The sequence below is a fragment of the Lissotriton vulgaris genome, chromosome 12, assembly GCF_964263255.1.
Source record: "Lissotriton vulgaris chromosome 12, aLisVul1.2, whole genome shotgun sequence".
In the NCBI taxonomy this organism is placed as follows: Eukaryota; Metazoa; Chordata; class Amphibia; order Caudata; family Salamandridae; genus Lissotriton; species Lissotriton vulgaris.
In genome coordinates, this window is record NC_141700.1 from 98,754,252 (window position 1) to 98,771,660 (window position 17,409).

General features: G+C 47.0%; 1 protein-coding gene across 2 annotated transcripts in view; it reads right to left on the bottom strand.

Annotated features, from left to right (window-relative positions):
* Positions 1-448: 448 nt before the first annotated feature.
* The window catches only part of PIP5K1A (phosphatidylinositol-4-phosphate 5-kinase type 1 alpha), a 171,133-nt gene continuing 154,172 nt past the window's right edge, over positions 449-17,409 (bottom strand). For both annotated transcript variants that reach the window (XM_086947355.1, XM_086947354.1), the window contains 4 exons: positions 14,859-14,988; positions 5,846-5,950; positions 5,593-5,683; positions 449-3,993 (listed from right to left, as the gene is read on the bottom strand). In XM_086947355.1, the coding sequence (XP_086803481.1) occupies positions 3,991-3,993; positions 5,593-5,683; positions 5,846-5,950; positions 14,859-14,988 (329 nt within the window). In that variant the 3' untranslated portion in view covers positions 449-3,990. The remainder of the gene's footprint in view (positions 3,994-5,592; positions 5,684-5,845; positions 5,951-14,858; positions 14,989-17,409) is intronic.

Consider the following 17,409-nt stretch of genomic DNA (forward strand, 5'->3'; position numbering starts at 1 on the left):
CCGACTTAGCTATGCCCTTGAGCATGATGAGAACCTAGCTACTGAGTGAAGGGTTATCAGATCACTGTGAGCTAGCAATAACATGGTGCAAACTCCTTTCAAACAGTCCCCAAATCAAAAACAACCCAGCCTGTTTTCAAATCCATTTATAAAAAGAACAAGCAATACCCAATTATTCTTGCTAATCTCTGTATCTGACCACTATTCAGTGGATCCCAGTTTGGATGTAGTGTTGGAGACTAGGGAAAACGTCTAATGCTTGATTACTATGACTACTGGAGTGCCCAAACTAGTTTCTATCTGTTGTAGAATTTAGTGTAGCCCTCCTTCCTCACTTCAACCCCACATAACCTCTTGGCAGAGATTCATAGTCAGACATGCCTCTCTACAGCCATATCAGATGGAAGAATAATATGAAAAGTAGACAAATAACAAAAGACAAAGGCAGTTTAGAATGCAAGAGCTTTTTCATTTTTAAATACAAAGGTTTATGAGTTAAATATCAGCAGCAGCCCTCCTGTTCACTGAGAATCTAGGCCCAGAAAAACACTTAGATACACGTTACATAAATATTTAAACATGAAAATAATACATAATTGGAGAGATTAGTTAAGCGTCTCCCTGGAAAGAAAATACTATTCATTTCAAAGAGCCGGCACAAAACGACATATCTAATATAGACAGTTCTTAGGATAAATTGACCTGTGGGGAAAAAAACAATCTCCTGGCACTGGAACGCCAGGTAAGGCAAAACCTCCAGGTCAGATCAAGTCCTCGCGAGCCCTGTAACTACAGCCAGAGGCTGCTGGTGGGGGGCACCAAGTAGTAAATTCATAGCAACATTGCAGTTCACATCGAGAGCATTTTTGTCAGTATTAATTCGAACTCTGTGGCATCACTGCAAACACCACTGATTGAACAAGTCAGCACAGAGATATGAAGACTTATCTAGCAGTAAGCAGGCTTTATGGCAGCTGTGGGATGATCAACAGGATGATCAACGAAATGAGCAGCTTGTATGGCTGTGTGAAATAACTGCACCAAAGAACAAGGCACCAACGAGCAAGCTTAGTCTTTTCTTTTACTGGAGACTTGCCAGACGACATGCAGTTTCCCAAGTCACATTTCAGGCTTCTAGTAGAAACTAGCAAACCCAGCCCATATTCAAGTGATATTGTGCACACCGGTCTTATTGATCCATGAACCCCTGCATAGTCTGCAGACACCACGGAACTAGATAACAGTCAACTGCTGCCCAGATTGTAGTACATCATGCCCTTAAGGACCCATGAACAATTGCATAGTTCACCTACAGACCACTACATAAAATGCAGTTCCTACCTACATTAGAGAACTATGAACCACTACAGAGGCCACAGAACCCCCACCCCCAAATACAAAACTCATGACCCGCTGGTTAGGCTTCAGTAAACTCCCATCACTGAGAACCACGAACCACTGCAGACTGCAGTACACGTATGTATCAGAGACTAAGGAATCCCCAATTGTGGTACACACCAGTACTGGACAATCAAATGTACACAGGGTTTAAACAGCAGTACACATTCAATCTCAAGGAACCAGTTCACACACGGTGTAACTGGAATCAGAAACCACAGTACATGTTGCTGTGCATACCCATCCAAGAAGGAACCACTACAGAGGTCCTCCACTAGTAGAACAACTCTGTATTAAGAATTTGAAGTACAGGCAAATTACACTTATTCACCAAGGACAGCATGTTGTCTGGCGCACAGGTCACAGACAACAGTATACTGTTGTACAAAGAAGCTGTAGATCTTACGCCTTCCCCAAACTGCAGTTCATGCCTGTACTCAATTTGAGAACTGAAAAACACGTGATGGTACGATTCCGGATAACTAATGCACACCGTGCACCACATACCTATACCTTTAGACTGTGGAACACATTCACAGGCCATTGATAGCAGTACACACTGACACTCACGTAGGTTGTACCAGTCCAGCCCTGTGCTGTGGATTGTGAAACCAAGACACATGCAGCCATACACATGCAATGGACACAGGCTGCAGTACACTTTTGTAGTGGAAGCTGCAAAACCCAATGCCCCAACCACACAATACCACTGTCCTGGAGCTTGACAAACTGAAGTACAGACAAAAGCATAAATATGTTCTGAGACAAGGTACATGGATCAATTAATAGGTGTTTCACAGCAGTAGCAGCTAGTTACTGCACTTAAATCATACTTACTGTGAAACGGTCTCCAGGCACTGGGCTCCAAGGAACCAAAATAAAAATCTGACGCACGAGCATCGAGAACAGCTGCCAAGGCAGCAGATTATAGTACATTCCCATGCCAAACACACACCCCTCTGGTCTGTACTGCTTTCTGTTCAGTTTACACTTTTCAGTGCCTCCTAAGAAATTGCTTTTAAATCTGGCAGCCAGTAAATAACAGGAGCAGGAGAAAGAAAACTAATTGCTGCATTTGTCATTGTAGATATTCCCTAAACAAGCTGCATTTAACATTACACTACATCAATAGCAACCTTGTAGAAATGTGTTCCTAGTTAGGAGTCCTGGTTAAACATAGACTTGCAAAAAAGCACACTAGGAAACATTCAAAACTTTCAGTCTAATGTTTCCAGTCTATCAAAGATAGTCGAACTTCGGTCTGAAGATGTGCATGAACCGACACACCCTCGTGAAAAGAAAGTTCAACAGCACCTTTTTCATCAGCTTATTCTCACAGCAAGGATGCAACTCAGCTAACGGAACAGACCTTTCTTAGGCAAGTTTTGGTCCAAGTGCCCTGCAAGCACACACAGTATCTCATATGTAGTACTAGGAGTGACTCATACACCATGCACATTGCAATTATCTGGGTTTGTTTGTGATTCTGCACATCACGTGCCGAAACAGGTATGTTTAGTGCCTCCGTCTGGACCATATCAATTGTGAGTCGCAGGATAGGTTCCAGAATGTAATGTTCATCCAATGATGTAGAACTTCGGAGCTACGACAGCTCCCGGGATCAAAGTGCTCAGCATGCCACTTGGCAGAGTACAAGAGGTTTGGTCCGGGTGTCAGAAGCTACTGAAGGTAAGGTGGCAGTGGATGGTTAAATTGGTAAAAGTAAATTTTTCAAGAAGGCCATTGTTCAATAAGGCCAGATTAAATTTAAAATGGGATGCGGCGAACCTTCCACACTAGTCATTTAAAAAAAAAAAGTATAAAAATATATACAATCATGTTTAACAGCACTTGATAAAAGCATTGCTTGGCGCCACTGCTAAGCTCCAGGAAACGTTTCAAGTATCTGGAAGACTCCAGATCTCTGGTAAATCAAGTGCTAGCAATATCAGCTAAACTTTGAATACATAAAAAAGTATGTAAAATAAAGTTGATCTCGAGCAAGCGGTGATCTGCTGTGCTCCTTCAACGTCTTCAACGTGCAGAAAAGAAATTCCGCAGAAAACTCAAATGATCTTCTGACAGATACTAACAATCATTTCAAAATATTTTTTGCTATGGAGAATAATATTCAAGATATTAATAAAAAAACAACACTATCTCCCCATGGTTGTTGGAGCGGTCCGAACACCATTCATTTGGCATTCTTAATGTTTCACGGTTCAAGCTTTCTTTCATAGGCTTTCCTTTTCATATAAACTTAACTCTGCACCGTTCCACAGTAGAACTTCTCTCTGAATTCTGTCCACTATCATCTGTAGTTATGGCTCTTGCCATATGGATCAAACATGAAGAGGCAGCAAAAAGACTTCTTCCAATCGCTCCATGCAGAGAAATCTTTCACACCGGCAGGCGGTGGATGAGGTATCCTGGCCAAGCCGGTGGCAGGCTCTCTTTCAACACCGTCATTTGCTTCCGTGTTCCTTGAGATTTACGAATACATAATAGGAGTCCATCCACAAAGACGAAATATCAGTGAACACTACACCAATGACTCAGGACTTCACACCACAGGTGTCCCCATCTGCTCATTCACTACAAGGAGACAGAAAAAAGAGTTTGTTCATTAATCACATGGTATACTATTTTTCCTAAACATTAACTCATGTTTAACCTAACCTTCCATTCCCACTGCATCTGTCACTCCCAAACTAGAACATCATTCCTCCCCTTCCACCTTTTTCACCCAAAACTGATGTCCACATTTTTCACCCGAAACTGATGTTCACCTATCTTTATCCTCAAAGTAAGAGATCACCACTTTGACTGTTGTTCAGTAGTTGCATTAAGGGTGATCATCACTTTCTCCGCAATTACTTCTGTGTCAAAAATGTAATGCTAAGTTTACGGTCACTATATCCTTCGTTACACATCAGTAAGAAAAAAATTATACATTATTCATGACTGTTCCCAGCAGCTTTGACCCAATCTTTGTCAGGCATAAGTCCATTTCAATGCCTATACGGGCGATTATTTCTAGAATATTTTCTACTGTAAATGGATACTTTTCCAAACCAAAGTGATAATTTTCAAGACAATAGAAAATTATTTTAAAAGACGCAATCATGCTCAAATTGGATAAATCAGCTAGAGGTAGTATGCGAGCTAAAAGTGCTTAAAAACTCTATTTGTGTCATGAAAACACAGTGTGGCATCACAGAAACACCCTTCACAAGAGAAAACCTTCAAACATTCAGGGGGGAGGGGAAAGGCACGGACAACAGGAGGGAGGGCGGGGGTAAACAAGGCAAGTCAACGGGAGGGTGCGGGGTAAAGAAGGCACCAAAGCACTTTGTGCCTGCAGTAAGAGAAACTTAAGAAAGAAAATAGTGCTCACAGTCTAAATAAAATGTACCATGTAACAATCGAAAAAAAGGGGACAGTCGCCATGGAAGGTGACAAATGAAGAGGAGGCGGTAATAAGGAGGGACTAACAAGCCTATTTTCGAATCAGAAGCCAGCATTTTGGGCAGACAATGAAAAGCCAATGGCTAATATGGGCGGAGAGTGAGAGGGGCTTCTATTCGCTACTCCACCACAACAAGTCTCGCAGAGCAGCGCATACGTGCTGGCTCAGGGTCGACCTAAAAAAAAAAAGGATAGTAGGAACTGAAGTCTACAGACTCTAGGGAAGTTTAAATTCACATTGCCACTTTACAATAAAAAACTAATGCTTTCTAAAAAGCTACTGTATTACCATGGAGTATTTAATCAAATAGCTCAAATGGAATTTTAGACGTTTTTAGAAACCAAATACACATATTTAAACTAAAAACATCAGCAAAGCACATGATCTGCTTTCATATGGAACATTTCTATTTGTTCTGTTTGTTCGAAGAGGTTTTGTGGCCTTCATACTTGCAAGAAATGTACATTTTAAATTTTAACATTGATGGATGAGGGAAGAGGTGTGGTGCAGTGGCCAGGGTGGTTGACTCTGGAACCCAGGGGCTCATGGTTCGATCCCCGGCGGCAGATCAGCCCAGCACCATGCGACTCTGGGCAATAGCTCGTTTAATGTTCCTGTCGGCCCCCAGCGCCTTGACGCCCTCGGGTACTTGCGCTTTACAAATACTGGACATTTACATGGATTGCAATGGAGGGATCAAGCTATGCATCTACAATTAAACTTACCAGGCAGCTCTCAATTTCCTGTAGTTTGCCATCCCTTTCTTCTGCACACCCTTTTGGCAGCTCATAACCACCTTCAGCCATTACGTTGTCACTAAAGGAAATAAGAACAGGTAAGGATAACAAACCGGGCTTTTTGGCGGGGGGAAAAAAGGACAAACTAAGATGTTAAAAAGCTGTGTATTAAGAGTTTGCACTCAATCATTCTCAGGACCACCTTGAACAAAAACGCACAATCACAAACTACAACACTCACCTCTCAGGCTGGCTGATGACTGTAGTTGCACCAATTGAAGGCTCTACACTGGGCTCTACAATAGACTCCGCATTTGCAGGTTTATGCACATCTACACCCACCGACCTATGGAGAATCAGGGGGGAAAGGAAAAAAATTAACCACAAACGACCACATCTAAACCACAACAGATGCTGAAGTATCATCACTGCTGTTAAATGTAATGTAAGGCATATTTTTATAGCGCTAACTGTCACCCAGAGGATATCCTGGCTCTTTGACTCTAGATACATCACGAACAGAACAAGATCACACAGCCCTAGGAAAAAGATGGGACTTGAGCCCCTTTTTGAAAAAAGACAGTTAATTCAAACTCCTCAAGGATTGGAAAGGAATTCCAGAGTTTAGCAGCCGTGAAGCCAAAGGAGCGGCCACCCATCCATATCCTCTGGATTCTAGGAACTGCCACCAAATAGGCAGAAGAGGAACGTAGAGGTCTGGCTGCCGAACACCATGAAAGGAGTTCCTGAAGCGCAATGGGCCTTTGACCGTGTAGTGCCCTGAAGACAATGCAAGAAGCCTTAAAGCAGATCCGCTGATGAACAGGCAGCCAATGAAGGTCCCCGAGTGCCAAAGATGATGAGGCTGAGCGCGCCCGTGAAAGGGCCAGCTTGGCTGCCATATTCTGGATCCGCTGCAATTGTCTAATCAGGGAACTAGGGCCTCCTAGGAGCAATGCATTGCAGTAATCAAGTCTGCGGAGTATGATGCTACGCACTACTTCAGGTCTGGCCGATACAGGTGGAATGGGGAGGATCTTACGCAACATTCGTATCATCATCATACAGGTACCAATGGTCTTGTTTACAAAGGCATCCAACTGTAGGTGTGGACCAAAGATGACACCCAGGTTGCGTGCAGCATCTGCTGCTTCGATCGTGACCGAGGTGGTGGGGGGCCAGAAGTCTGCAAGCAGAGGGCGAAATATTTTGTCCAGTGAGCAGTGCAGCACCTCGGTCTTTGATCCATTGAACTGAAGGGAATTTTGTCTTAGCCAGTCTGCAGTGGCTAGCATCAAATGTGAATTTGATGATGGGGGCGTGGCTAGCAGCCGATGATGGCGGCAGCAACCTAGAGAGGCTCCCGTAGCAAGGCGGCTTCCCGCAACAATCCGCATGCCAATCCGCTCACTACTCAGTCCGAAGAGGGTGTCCTGGGTGCGGTGACCGAGCGGCACCGGCACAGAAAATTTGGGAGCGCCTGGACCCCGGTTTCGGGGCGAAACCTCATCTCTGTCCCTTGTGCGAGACGGGCCTGGTGACACGAGGCGAGCATCGGTCTCAAGTGAATCCTGAGGCCGGGCGGAAGTTCACCCTCCCCGGCGCAACCATCCGGAAGTAGCCGACGACGCCATTGCCCGACACCTTTGGCTAGTGATCCTCCCCGACGGCGGTTCTACCCCTCCCGTGGAGTACACGGTGACGCTGGGCATCGGTGCCCCTTGGCTGCGCTCGACACGGACCAGAGGTCCTGCACAGCACCAGTCGCCATTTTGCTGAACTGGCCGTGGCCGCTACAGCTCCGCGGCGGCCGGCGGCACTGGCATAGCACCAGCGAACTTTGGCCTCCCACCAGTTCTGAACCCCCCCTGCATTCCTTTCCCACCCCCCGTGGACAGCGACGGACCTCCGGCCCGCTCCAGCTTCGACTTTGTCTCACTGGACAGCAATGGCGGGGAAGGGACAACGGCAGAATGCTGCTCAGGCGAAGCTTGGGAAATATGCATACGAGAGCCAGTCAGCCACACAATCTGAGCAGCGCAAATCATTGGGGAAGGGTGCTGACAACGACGGCGCTAAAAAGGCCACGCTGGACGACGTGCTACGGGCACTGGAGCAGGTGCAGGCCACGGTGGGTTCGACCGCGGCGGAGGTTACCCTTATCAGAGCCGACCTCCAGAAAATGAGCGAAAGGGTGAAGCAGGTGGAGGTGGTGACCAAATCTTTAATAGAAGACGTTTCTGACCTACAAGTGGCAATGGAGAGGCTGCAGGCGGACAATAAACTTTTGAAAAGTAAGCTGGATGACCAGGAGGGGCGCTCCAGACGCAACAACGTCCGTATTTTGGGGGTCCCGGAGTCTGAAACAAAGGGGCCATGGACCTGTACGTTGAAGACCTTATAAAGACCAAACTGGCCCCGAAGGGACTATCCAACTTCTTTACAGTAGAACGGGCCCACCGGGTCCCGGGTGGGACGCCTACCCCGGGTGCCGTTCCTCGCCCCATCTTGGCGAGACTCTTCAACTTTCGGGACCGCGATGCAGTCCTCCAGGCCGCTAGGGTGGCACCGCCCATCCAAATCCAGAATTCACGGATTTCATTCTTCCCTGACTACACGGCGGAGGTCACCCGTAAGAGGAGGACTTTCCTCGAAGTTAAAAAGTCACTTCGCGACCAAGAACTGCCGTACTCCATGCTGTTTCCGGCCCGGCTACGAGTGGTAGCGGATAAGAAGGTCTGGTTTTTCGATTCAGCAGAGACTGCCAGGGAATGGCTGGATGGCTGGCGCACTGTGGACCGCACCACTAACCGTCGACGCAACAGATCGGGAGGGATGAGTCGACGGGGCTCACGCTCTCCATCCAGGACCAGCGAGAATGGATCACCGCCGCAGGACCAATTGGGAGCTGCTGGCGGCGAATGAAGAGACCACAAGGGACTACCGAGCTACTCCTGAACTTTACTCCCACTGAATATTCTTTGAGCCGTTAATGGACACTGGCCCGGACGCCCAAGGGCTCCAAAGGGACCGCCTGCTTTGGGGGACACTCTCCCCCGACGTGCAAGTACTCTGTTTCAACGATGGGTTAAGCGCTCTGCTAAGTTGGGGTGGCGGGCAGTTTTGAGTCCGTTTGGCAGGGAGGCAGGGTGGGGGTGTTGGGGGGGGGGGGGATTTGTTTGGTTTTACGGGAAATTCATGCTATCGATCGAACAATGTAGAATGTACAGTGCTGTTTACTGGAACGATGCTGGGAGGGTGGGCCATGTGCTGAGGGTTCTGGCCCCCGAGTTTCGATGGTGGTGGGTGAGCGGCCTAACGTGATGCAGGCGGGTGAGACGCGATTGGGCAGCTCCTCCCTCAAGCTTCTGGCCTGGAACGTGCGTGGTTTGGGTGATAAAGTGAAGCGAGGCCTTGTTCTGTCCGAGGTCAAGCGTCATAAACCTGACCTCATACTCCTTCAAGAGACCCATCTAATGGGTACTGCCACCAAGGCCCTGGACAGGCGAGGGTATTCAATGTTGGCCCACTCCGAATTCTCCACTGGGTCCCGGGGCACGGGTATCCTGCTCAGAAAATCCTCAACTTTTATCACCAGTAGCACAAAAACTGACTCACAGGGCTGTTTTGCCGCAGTGAGCGGTCAATGGGAGGGGCGCCCCCTGACAATAGTATCAGTGTACATCCCGCCGTCCTTGCACTCTGTGATGCTGCCTGCCCTGGGCGATTTCCTACTGTCCCTCCCCGAGGGTGACACCTTGTTAGGCGGGGACTTTAATGCCCCTGCCGACCCACAACTCGATAGGTTCCCAGCAACCGCTCTCCCCGGGGGTACCTCCAGATTCCAGAGGTTCCTTGAGGCGTTGGGGCTGGTAGACATATGGCGACACGTCCACCCAACACTGCGACAGTACACCTTCCACTCCACCGTCCACAATAGCCTGTCCCGCATTGACCACTTTCTGGCGCTGGGGGATGGGTTGCAGCGCGTAGAAGAGGTGCTCATTCACCCAAGGGGCATCTCGGATCACTCCCCACTGACTCTCACCATTACTTCACAAACACGCTCACGCCACCGCATCTTCCCGATGCGTGCCTCATATCTTAAGGTGCCTAAGGTCCGGAAGGCACTGCAGACTGTCACGACACATTACTTCATGGAGAACGAGCCTACCGCAGCCTCGGCTGAGGTGCTATGGGAGGCCTACAAGACTGTCCTGAGGGGGCAAGCCATTAGCTCCATAACTTCGTATAGACGAGAACAGGCGGCGGAACACTCGGCGCTCGCGATACGACTGCGTGAAACAACCGCTGCCCATGAAACGGACCCCACCGACGACACACTGCATGCGCTCATGCTGGCCCAGCGTCTCTATACAGACCACGCTCGACACATTGCACAAGGTCACATCACTGACACGCAAAACCGGGTGTATGATTTGGGGGACAAGGCGGGGAAAATGCTGGCCTGGTTAGACAAAAGAGGTGGGAGTGCCAAGGGGATTCAACAGGTTAGGGATGACCAGGGGAACATTCACACGGACCCAGCTCGGATAGTAGAAGCGTTGGCTGCCCACTTCGAGAAAGTTTACACCCCGGAGCGAGACGTCACGGCCATTGCGGCCCAGGGCGCACTGTATGATTTGCCCATCCCGGCACTGTTGCCCGAGGCGGCGGCCGAGCTTGAGACGCCCTTCACTGCTGACGAACTGCGGATCGCCATTGGGGCCCTGCATACGGGCAAAGCGCTCGGACCGAACGGCATCCCAATTGAATGGTTCCAGGACCGCACTGCCGTTCTTAGCCCATACCTGCTCCGAATGTATGAGGAGTGTCGTAACGCGGGGGTACTCCCGTTAGACCAACGAACGGCCACGATAGTGGCTATCCCCAAGCCTGGCAAGCCTCCGGAGGTCTGCTCCTCATACCGTCCTATATCCTTACTCAACGCGGAAAGTAAAATTCTGGCGAAACTGCTGGCAAATCGCCTCATGCCCCACCTCTCCGATCTAATTCACCCGGACCAGTCCGGGTTTATGCCCCACAGGAACACCTCACTCAATCTACGACGGGTGCATGGGGTGTTGGCCAAAACGGAGGAACTCGATGGACCCGCGGCCATCTTGGCCCTAGATGCCAAGATGGCCTTTGACATGGTTGAGTGGGCTTATCTCTTCGAGGTTCTCCAGTACATGGGTTTCGGCCCTGTCTTCATCTCTTGGGTTAAACTGCTGTACACCAAGCCGGTAGCGCATGTGGTGGCGAATGGACACATTTCACGCTCCTTCCCGCTCAAGCGCGGCACTCGACAAGGCTGCCCTCTTTCCCCCCTGCTATTTGCGCTGTCGCTAGAGCCTTTGGCAATCCGCATTAGGACCACCCCCTTGCTCAAAGGGATTCAGTGGAGGGAGGGCTGGGAGGACCGCATTTCGCTTTACGCGGATGATATGCTTGTATACCTGACAGACCCTGACCACGGCATCCCGGCTCTCTTGCGTATCTGCAATGCCCACGGGGAGGTGTCGGGCTACACCATTAATTGGACTAAATCTGAATTATACACCCTGGCGGGCAGCCCACCCGCGGTTGGCTCTGACTGTCCCCTGCGACTGGCCGGCCCGTCCTTTAAATATCTTGGTATTCATGTTACGAGCGACCCGGCGGAATTCGAAAGATTGAACCTGGCGCCGCCGCTGGATCGCCTCAGGCGAGATGCGAGCTTCTGGGCAGGGTTGCCGCTAACGATGCTGGGAAAAGCAGCCCTCTTTAAAATGAAATCCCTGCCCCGCTTTCTGTATATTCTGGACAACACCCCCTTTGCGGTGCCCCCCAGGTACTTCAAGAGGGTGGCGGCGGTGGTCTCTGGTCTGCTATGGCACAATCGCCCAGCACGGATAGCTCACGCCAAGCTCTGTAAAGGCTGGTACGAGGGTGGCATCGCACTTCCTAACCTCCAACTTTACTACTGGGCGGCTCAGCTTAGACCGATTAATCAATGGCTGCACGCATCGCAATCGGACCCTGCATTCCAGGCAGATCGGGCCCAGCTAGGGGCGGGTACCCTGCTGGCCCCGCTCTATGACAAACGTAAACTCAGGTTGTTGAAGGGGCCCACTAAGATCACGGTAGCCGTCTGGCATGCAGCCACTGCTGCGCTGGGATGGAAGGATACTATTACCAAGCTCACCCCGCTTTGGGATTCACGAGCCCTGGGCAACCTTCGAACCAGCAAGGGGTTCTCCCGCTGGGACGATATTGGCATCTCAACAGTGGGAGACATGTGGGACCGTGGGGCTGTCATCACGTTCGACCGCCTAAAGGAACTCTACGAAATGGGACCACATGAAACCTATCGGTATGTTCAAGTCCGTCATGCTCTGCTGGCGGTTATTCCGGTGGGGTCAACTCTCCCAGAGTCGTCCCCGCTAGAGGATCGCCTCTTGACTGACTATATGGTGGAAAAGGCCACCTCCCTTACCTACCGGAAACTCTTGAATAATTCCCCAGACCCGCTAGTGCCTCTTAAGGGAAAATGGGAACAGGAGGTGGGGGAGATGGATGAACACGAATGGAATGAGGCACTGGCATCCCCTAAAGAGGCGGGCATATCCTCTAGAATGAGGCTCATCCAACTCAAAGTTCTGCACCGGACATACTACACCAGGACATTGCTTCACCACATACAGCGAGCCCCTGACCCCTTCTGCTTGCGCGGCTGCGGGGAGGAGGGCACACTACTACACACACTCTGGGACTGCTCCCTTATACAAACATATTGGCGTCAGGTCATGCGCACCGTCTCACAAGTCCTGGAGGTCTCCGTGCTTCCAGAGCCACGTCGCTGTCTTCTTAATGTGTGGGAACCAACTGACCTGCCCCGACATGGCCGCCTCTGGGTGACGATTGGTATGATGATGGCTAAGAGGGACATCGCGCAGCGCTGGGGGGTGGCAGATCTACCGAAGGCCTCACAATGGTGTGTGAATATGGATAGGGCCATGGTCACGGAGCGGGCGGTGTATTTTTCCAGGGGGTGCCCGGCAAAGTGGAACAAAGTTTGGTCCCCATGGAATGTTTACCGGGGTGAGATTTGTGAGCCACTCCCCGAAGGGGACACACTAGAATCGGATGAGGAAGAGTGAACGTGAGGGGAGGGCATGATGGTGGGGGGGGGGGGCTACACTGGGAGGGGGCGGTATAACGGAATGGGGCGATTGCTTGGTATCTACCAAGAAGTGCAAAGCACTATTGGAATAGACTCAGAAGCACACTTCCACCTAACTGGCATTAAGTTTCCTGTGTCGATGGCAACGTGTTTTCCCGAAGTTTGAATGTTTTCCTTTTTCTTAGGCATAAAACAGAAAACGAAAACCTCATAATTAGGCATGGACCATTCGCGATTCCTTCTCCACAATTTCCTTTTGGAGCCTCATCCTTAGGTCCTCACGACCGCATGTACTGTATTAATGCATATTTATTTGCCTATGCACTTTCTTAGCGGCCGGCCCGGTTGGGTTGTAGGCGACGAGCTGTGTACTACTCTGTGAAGGCTCAATAAAGGTTTTCAAAAAAAAAAAAAAAAAAAAATGTGAATTTGATACATAATCATGACCCACTGAGTGGACACAGCTGGTTTATTAATAATAGTATCTAAGTAATTGAACAGAACAGTGATCAGGAAGCAAAGAAACAAAAAACCCAAGGCCAATATGTCTGTGTTGACTGCATGCCTTATGGCTTGGTCTATGCTGGTTTTGTACATCATGGTTTTAGTAAAACACCATTTTGGGGGGTAGCTTTTGGGCCTCCACCAGTATATATAAAAAGAAATAATAAATTGGATGAAGCCAAAACTATTTGTCTCAAAAAAATAAATATTGCCACGGTAGTCACCAACACTGAAGAAAACTACTTTATGTGTAGATGTGAATGAACAGAATGCAGTCACTCACAGTGAAGTTAGCCAGCAGCTGAATCAGACTTAATCCCTGACCCCATGCTGCAAGTAGACGAAAAATGTGAGTGAAAGCATATCAAGGGATAAAGAGGGCTGGCTGGAAGCATCTATAGGTATCTATATGTGATATATGTTTTTAGTGAAATCAAAAAGATCTTAGTTAATACTAGACCTAAATATATCCAACACACTATCATTTAGGTTTGAACAGCCGGCCAGAAGATTACCCAACTATAGACTGATCTAAATAAGTGTTTCATTAGAGCAATGTGCACCAAGATTACCAACCTCCCCCCCCCCCCCCCCAAACCATTTCAAGTCTCCATCATTCTCTTCCTATTCTAGTTTGTCTAAAATAGATATCCTTTCAAGATTCATTTCTTAAGAGTGTTTTTCCACCATCAGGCAAAATGGCATTGTGGGGTTCTCTCCTACACAGCCAAAAACTCACAGAATGGGACTCCTGGAAGGACATCTAAACCAGGGAAAGCAGGATTAGTGTGTGTATGTGTATGTGTATGTGTATGTGTGTATATATATATATATATATATATATATATATATATATTCTTCATTGTCCGATTAATTAAAATCATTACAATAAAACAGTTCGTGAATCATTACAATAAAACAGTTTGTGAATCAGAGCAATTTCTTACATTCCTTAAAGATAATAAGTATTAACATATCTTTATAACTGTTAGAAGTACATAAAATATCATAAAAAGGTATTTTGTTCATTAGCCATCATGATTGCCCTGGTCTTGTTTTTCCACTGCTCTGGTTAGCAGGTTTTCTTCACATCTCTTTCCAACAACAGAAATTGTAAACAATTAGGTCTTCAGCAGCCACAGGGATTGGCAGGTCTTGCACCACATAAAACTGTGAACTTGACCAATGAATTAGCAATGCAAGTCCCTTCTGAGACTATGTCATGCAATCTCGGGAATGTAAAGGACGGCTACCAAGCAATCTGGGGAACTTATATGGAACCATATGATTATTTATGTTTTGGTGACATTGTGCTAAAGTTTATATATTTACTTTATGAGTTTTATAATGAGCAAATCTATTCTTCTCCAACATTTGTTTCTCCTCCCTCAACCCTGTGTTAGGTCTAAATTGGATTAAGTGTTCTATCACTGTACTTAATTACCCACATGGCTGTATTGCAAAACTAATGTTTCCCGATGTGTTAGGATGTTGTTTATTTCTTGTCAATAAAAAGCAAATGCAAAATCTGACACCACAGTTCTACATTTAAGATAATCAGGTACAAGTGACTCCACGGGCTTACCTATGTGCTGGGCCAAGTAACCCTTCACTGCCCAAAGAGGAAGTGGACAAGGTTGTTGCTATGGAGTCATTGGTATTTTCAGTCACTGGAAGTGTCTTGGGGAGCAGGTCCGGACGTCCCAATTGTGCACCTGTGGGTAGGCCGAAGACTGATCACATAAGGAGAATCTCTAGCTCTGAAAGCACAGTGCACTGCTGCACTAGTATAAAGTGCACAGGAGTAATGAACAATGGAAACAGTTATTTCCGCACCTTGCTCTTAACTAAATAAGCCTCATTGTCTGTCTTCAACCTCATTTCATGACAAAAAAATTAATTTACAAAACTTTACATTTGAATACATTGCTAAACCATTTATGTTTAGAAAAGTTATGTTTTAGTTACAGTAAATATGGGCAAAGTGTTGTAAAGGAAGACAAACTGGAAGGAAACTTGACTTGTGCTTGGGGTGTCCGAGTATCTTTACTTTACTTGCTTATCAGTTGGCTAACACTGGTGTTGGGGGGCTAGATGAATAAGAGAAAAAACTTTGATGCTACTCTGCTTAGGACTAGGCCAGGGCAAAATGTAAAATATGAAAGCATAAATTTCAGGAATTCCGCATTACTTTATATTTCCGAAAGTATACCATCACCACTTCGCATAATCATATGCTTTTTATGGTAAAAATGTACCGCCAATGCCCTGGAACAAACGTATGTGACTAGCTGATGTTCGTGGTTTTTTTTTTTAATGCGAGGCTGTGTTTTGCCTGAATATATAGTGTAAAATAACGGATTTGCATTTCATGCAATTATGCTAAAGCAAATTCCACGCACTCCTAATACTGACCTAATAAAACCCACTAAGAGGCAAGTGAGATTCACAGACACAGTCACTTAGACTGCAGCACCGCGGTGTTCATCTGAACAGCCAAACATCTATCTTGTGGGCAGGAGCGCATTATAACTATTTAATGCATCTACCATATTGCTTACAACAGAATTTGAAACAAGATTTAAAGATCCTTGGAATATAGTGGGAAAAGTACAAAATCAAGTCATTAATTTCAAGGGGAGACCTGGCCTAGCAGTTTAGGAAAAACTGTTGCTATAGGATCAGGACCAAGCCCGATTCACATATAGTCAGTCTGCCTGTAGAACAGTGAGCAAAAACAATGATCAACTGGAATACATTTCAAATAATTATCAACGGGCGAGATTACTTCAAGTTTTCCACTTGCCAGTTCTTATGTTTCTCATTGAGACGATCTAAGTTTAATGGGTATGCCAATAGTGTCTGCTCAAGGAGACTTAAGCTGAACTCCACTGATGAGGCCCAACAAGGTCAAGGGTCATTACTAAGAGCTCAGATTAGTTGAAACATTACATCAAATTTTTTTTTCTCAATCCTTCACGGTTGGATCCAACACTTTTTGTAGGGTTATCCCTAAACTTTTTGCCTTTCTCCTCCCTTTTTTCTGACATTCGTTTTGTTGGTGTTAGGACTCTGGGCACTTTACCACTGCTAAAGTGCATGTGCTCTTCCCCTAAACATGGTATGATTGGTTCACACCAGTTTGGCATATTTGATATAATTATAAGTCCCTTTTAAAGTGGTAAACCATATACCTAGGGCCTGTAAATCAAATGCTACTAGTGGGCTTGCAGCACTGCTTGTGCCACTCACAGAAGTCTCCTTTCTAACCGGTCTCTGGGCTGCCACCGCAGGGCCTGTGTGTGCAGTTTGCTGCCACCATAACTCAGTATTTTAAACTACTTGCCAAACTTTAAACTCTAATTTTATTACACATAGGTCACACGCCTCAGGTAGGCCCTAGGTAGCCCTATGGGCAGGGTGATGTGTAAGTAAAAGGGAGGACATGATCTTTATGGTTTGCATGCCTTAGTAGTGACAAATAGCCTATTTCGTTTTCACTGCTGTGAGGCCTGCTCCTCTCATGGACTAGCATTGGGAAATTCCTTATATACAATTAAGAACAATCGTTACTTACCTGTAATCTGTGGTTCTCCAGTATTGGTGTCTTTCATAGATTCACATGCCTTAATCATTCACGTCGTCGTCGTGGGAGTCCCACGGTACATAAAATAGCAATAACATGCACATAATAACCCAAAAAACTTTGATAATAAACAACCAGGAAGTAAAGTAGCCCTAAGCTACTAGAGCAAAAACTTCTACACTCATGACTATCATAGTCATTTTGCATAGTCCAAACTGCAGCCAATCAGGCAACAGCACCCACCAGAATGTTCTCCCCAGAGGCTCAGGCTCTCAGATTTTCTCGCACAGGAGTGAAGCTAATCATAGCCAAAGAGCCTCTGCGGGGAAGTGGGCGGGTTGCATGTGAATCTATGAAAGACACCAATACTGGAGAACCACAGATTACAGGCAAGTAACTATTGTTCTTCTCCAGTATTGGGGTGTCTTTCATAGATTCACATGCCTGAATCAGAGTAGAGCAGTACAAACCATAATGCTCGTTAGACGCTCTTTGTATTACAGTATTTATGTAAACATGCATCTCAATGCAGCATGAGCCGAATCTTAAA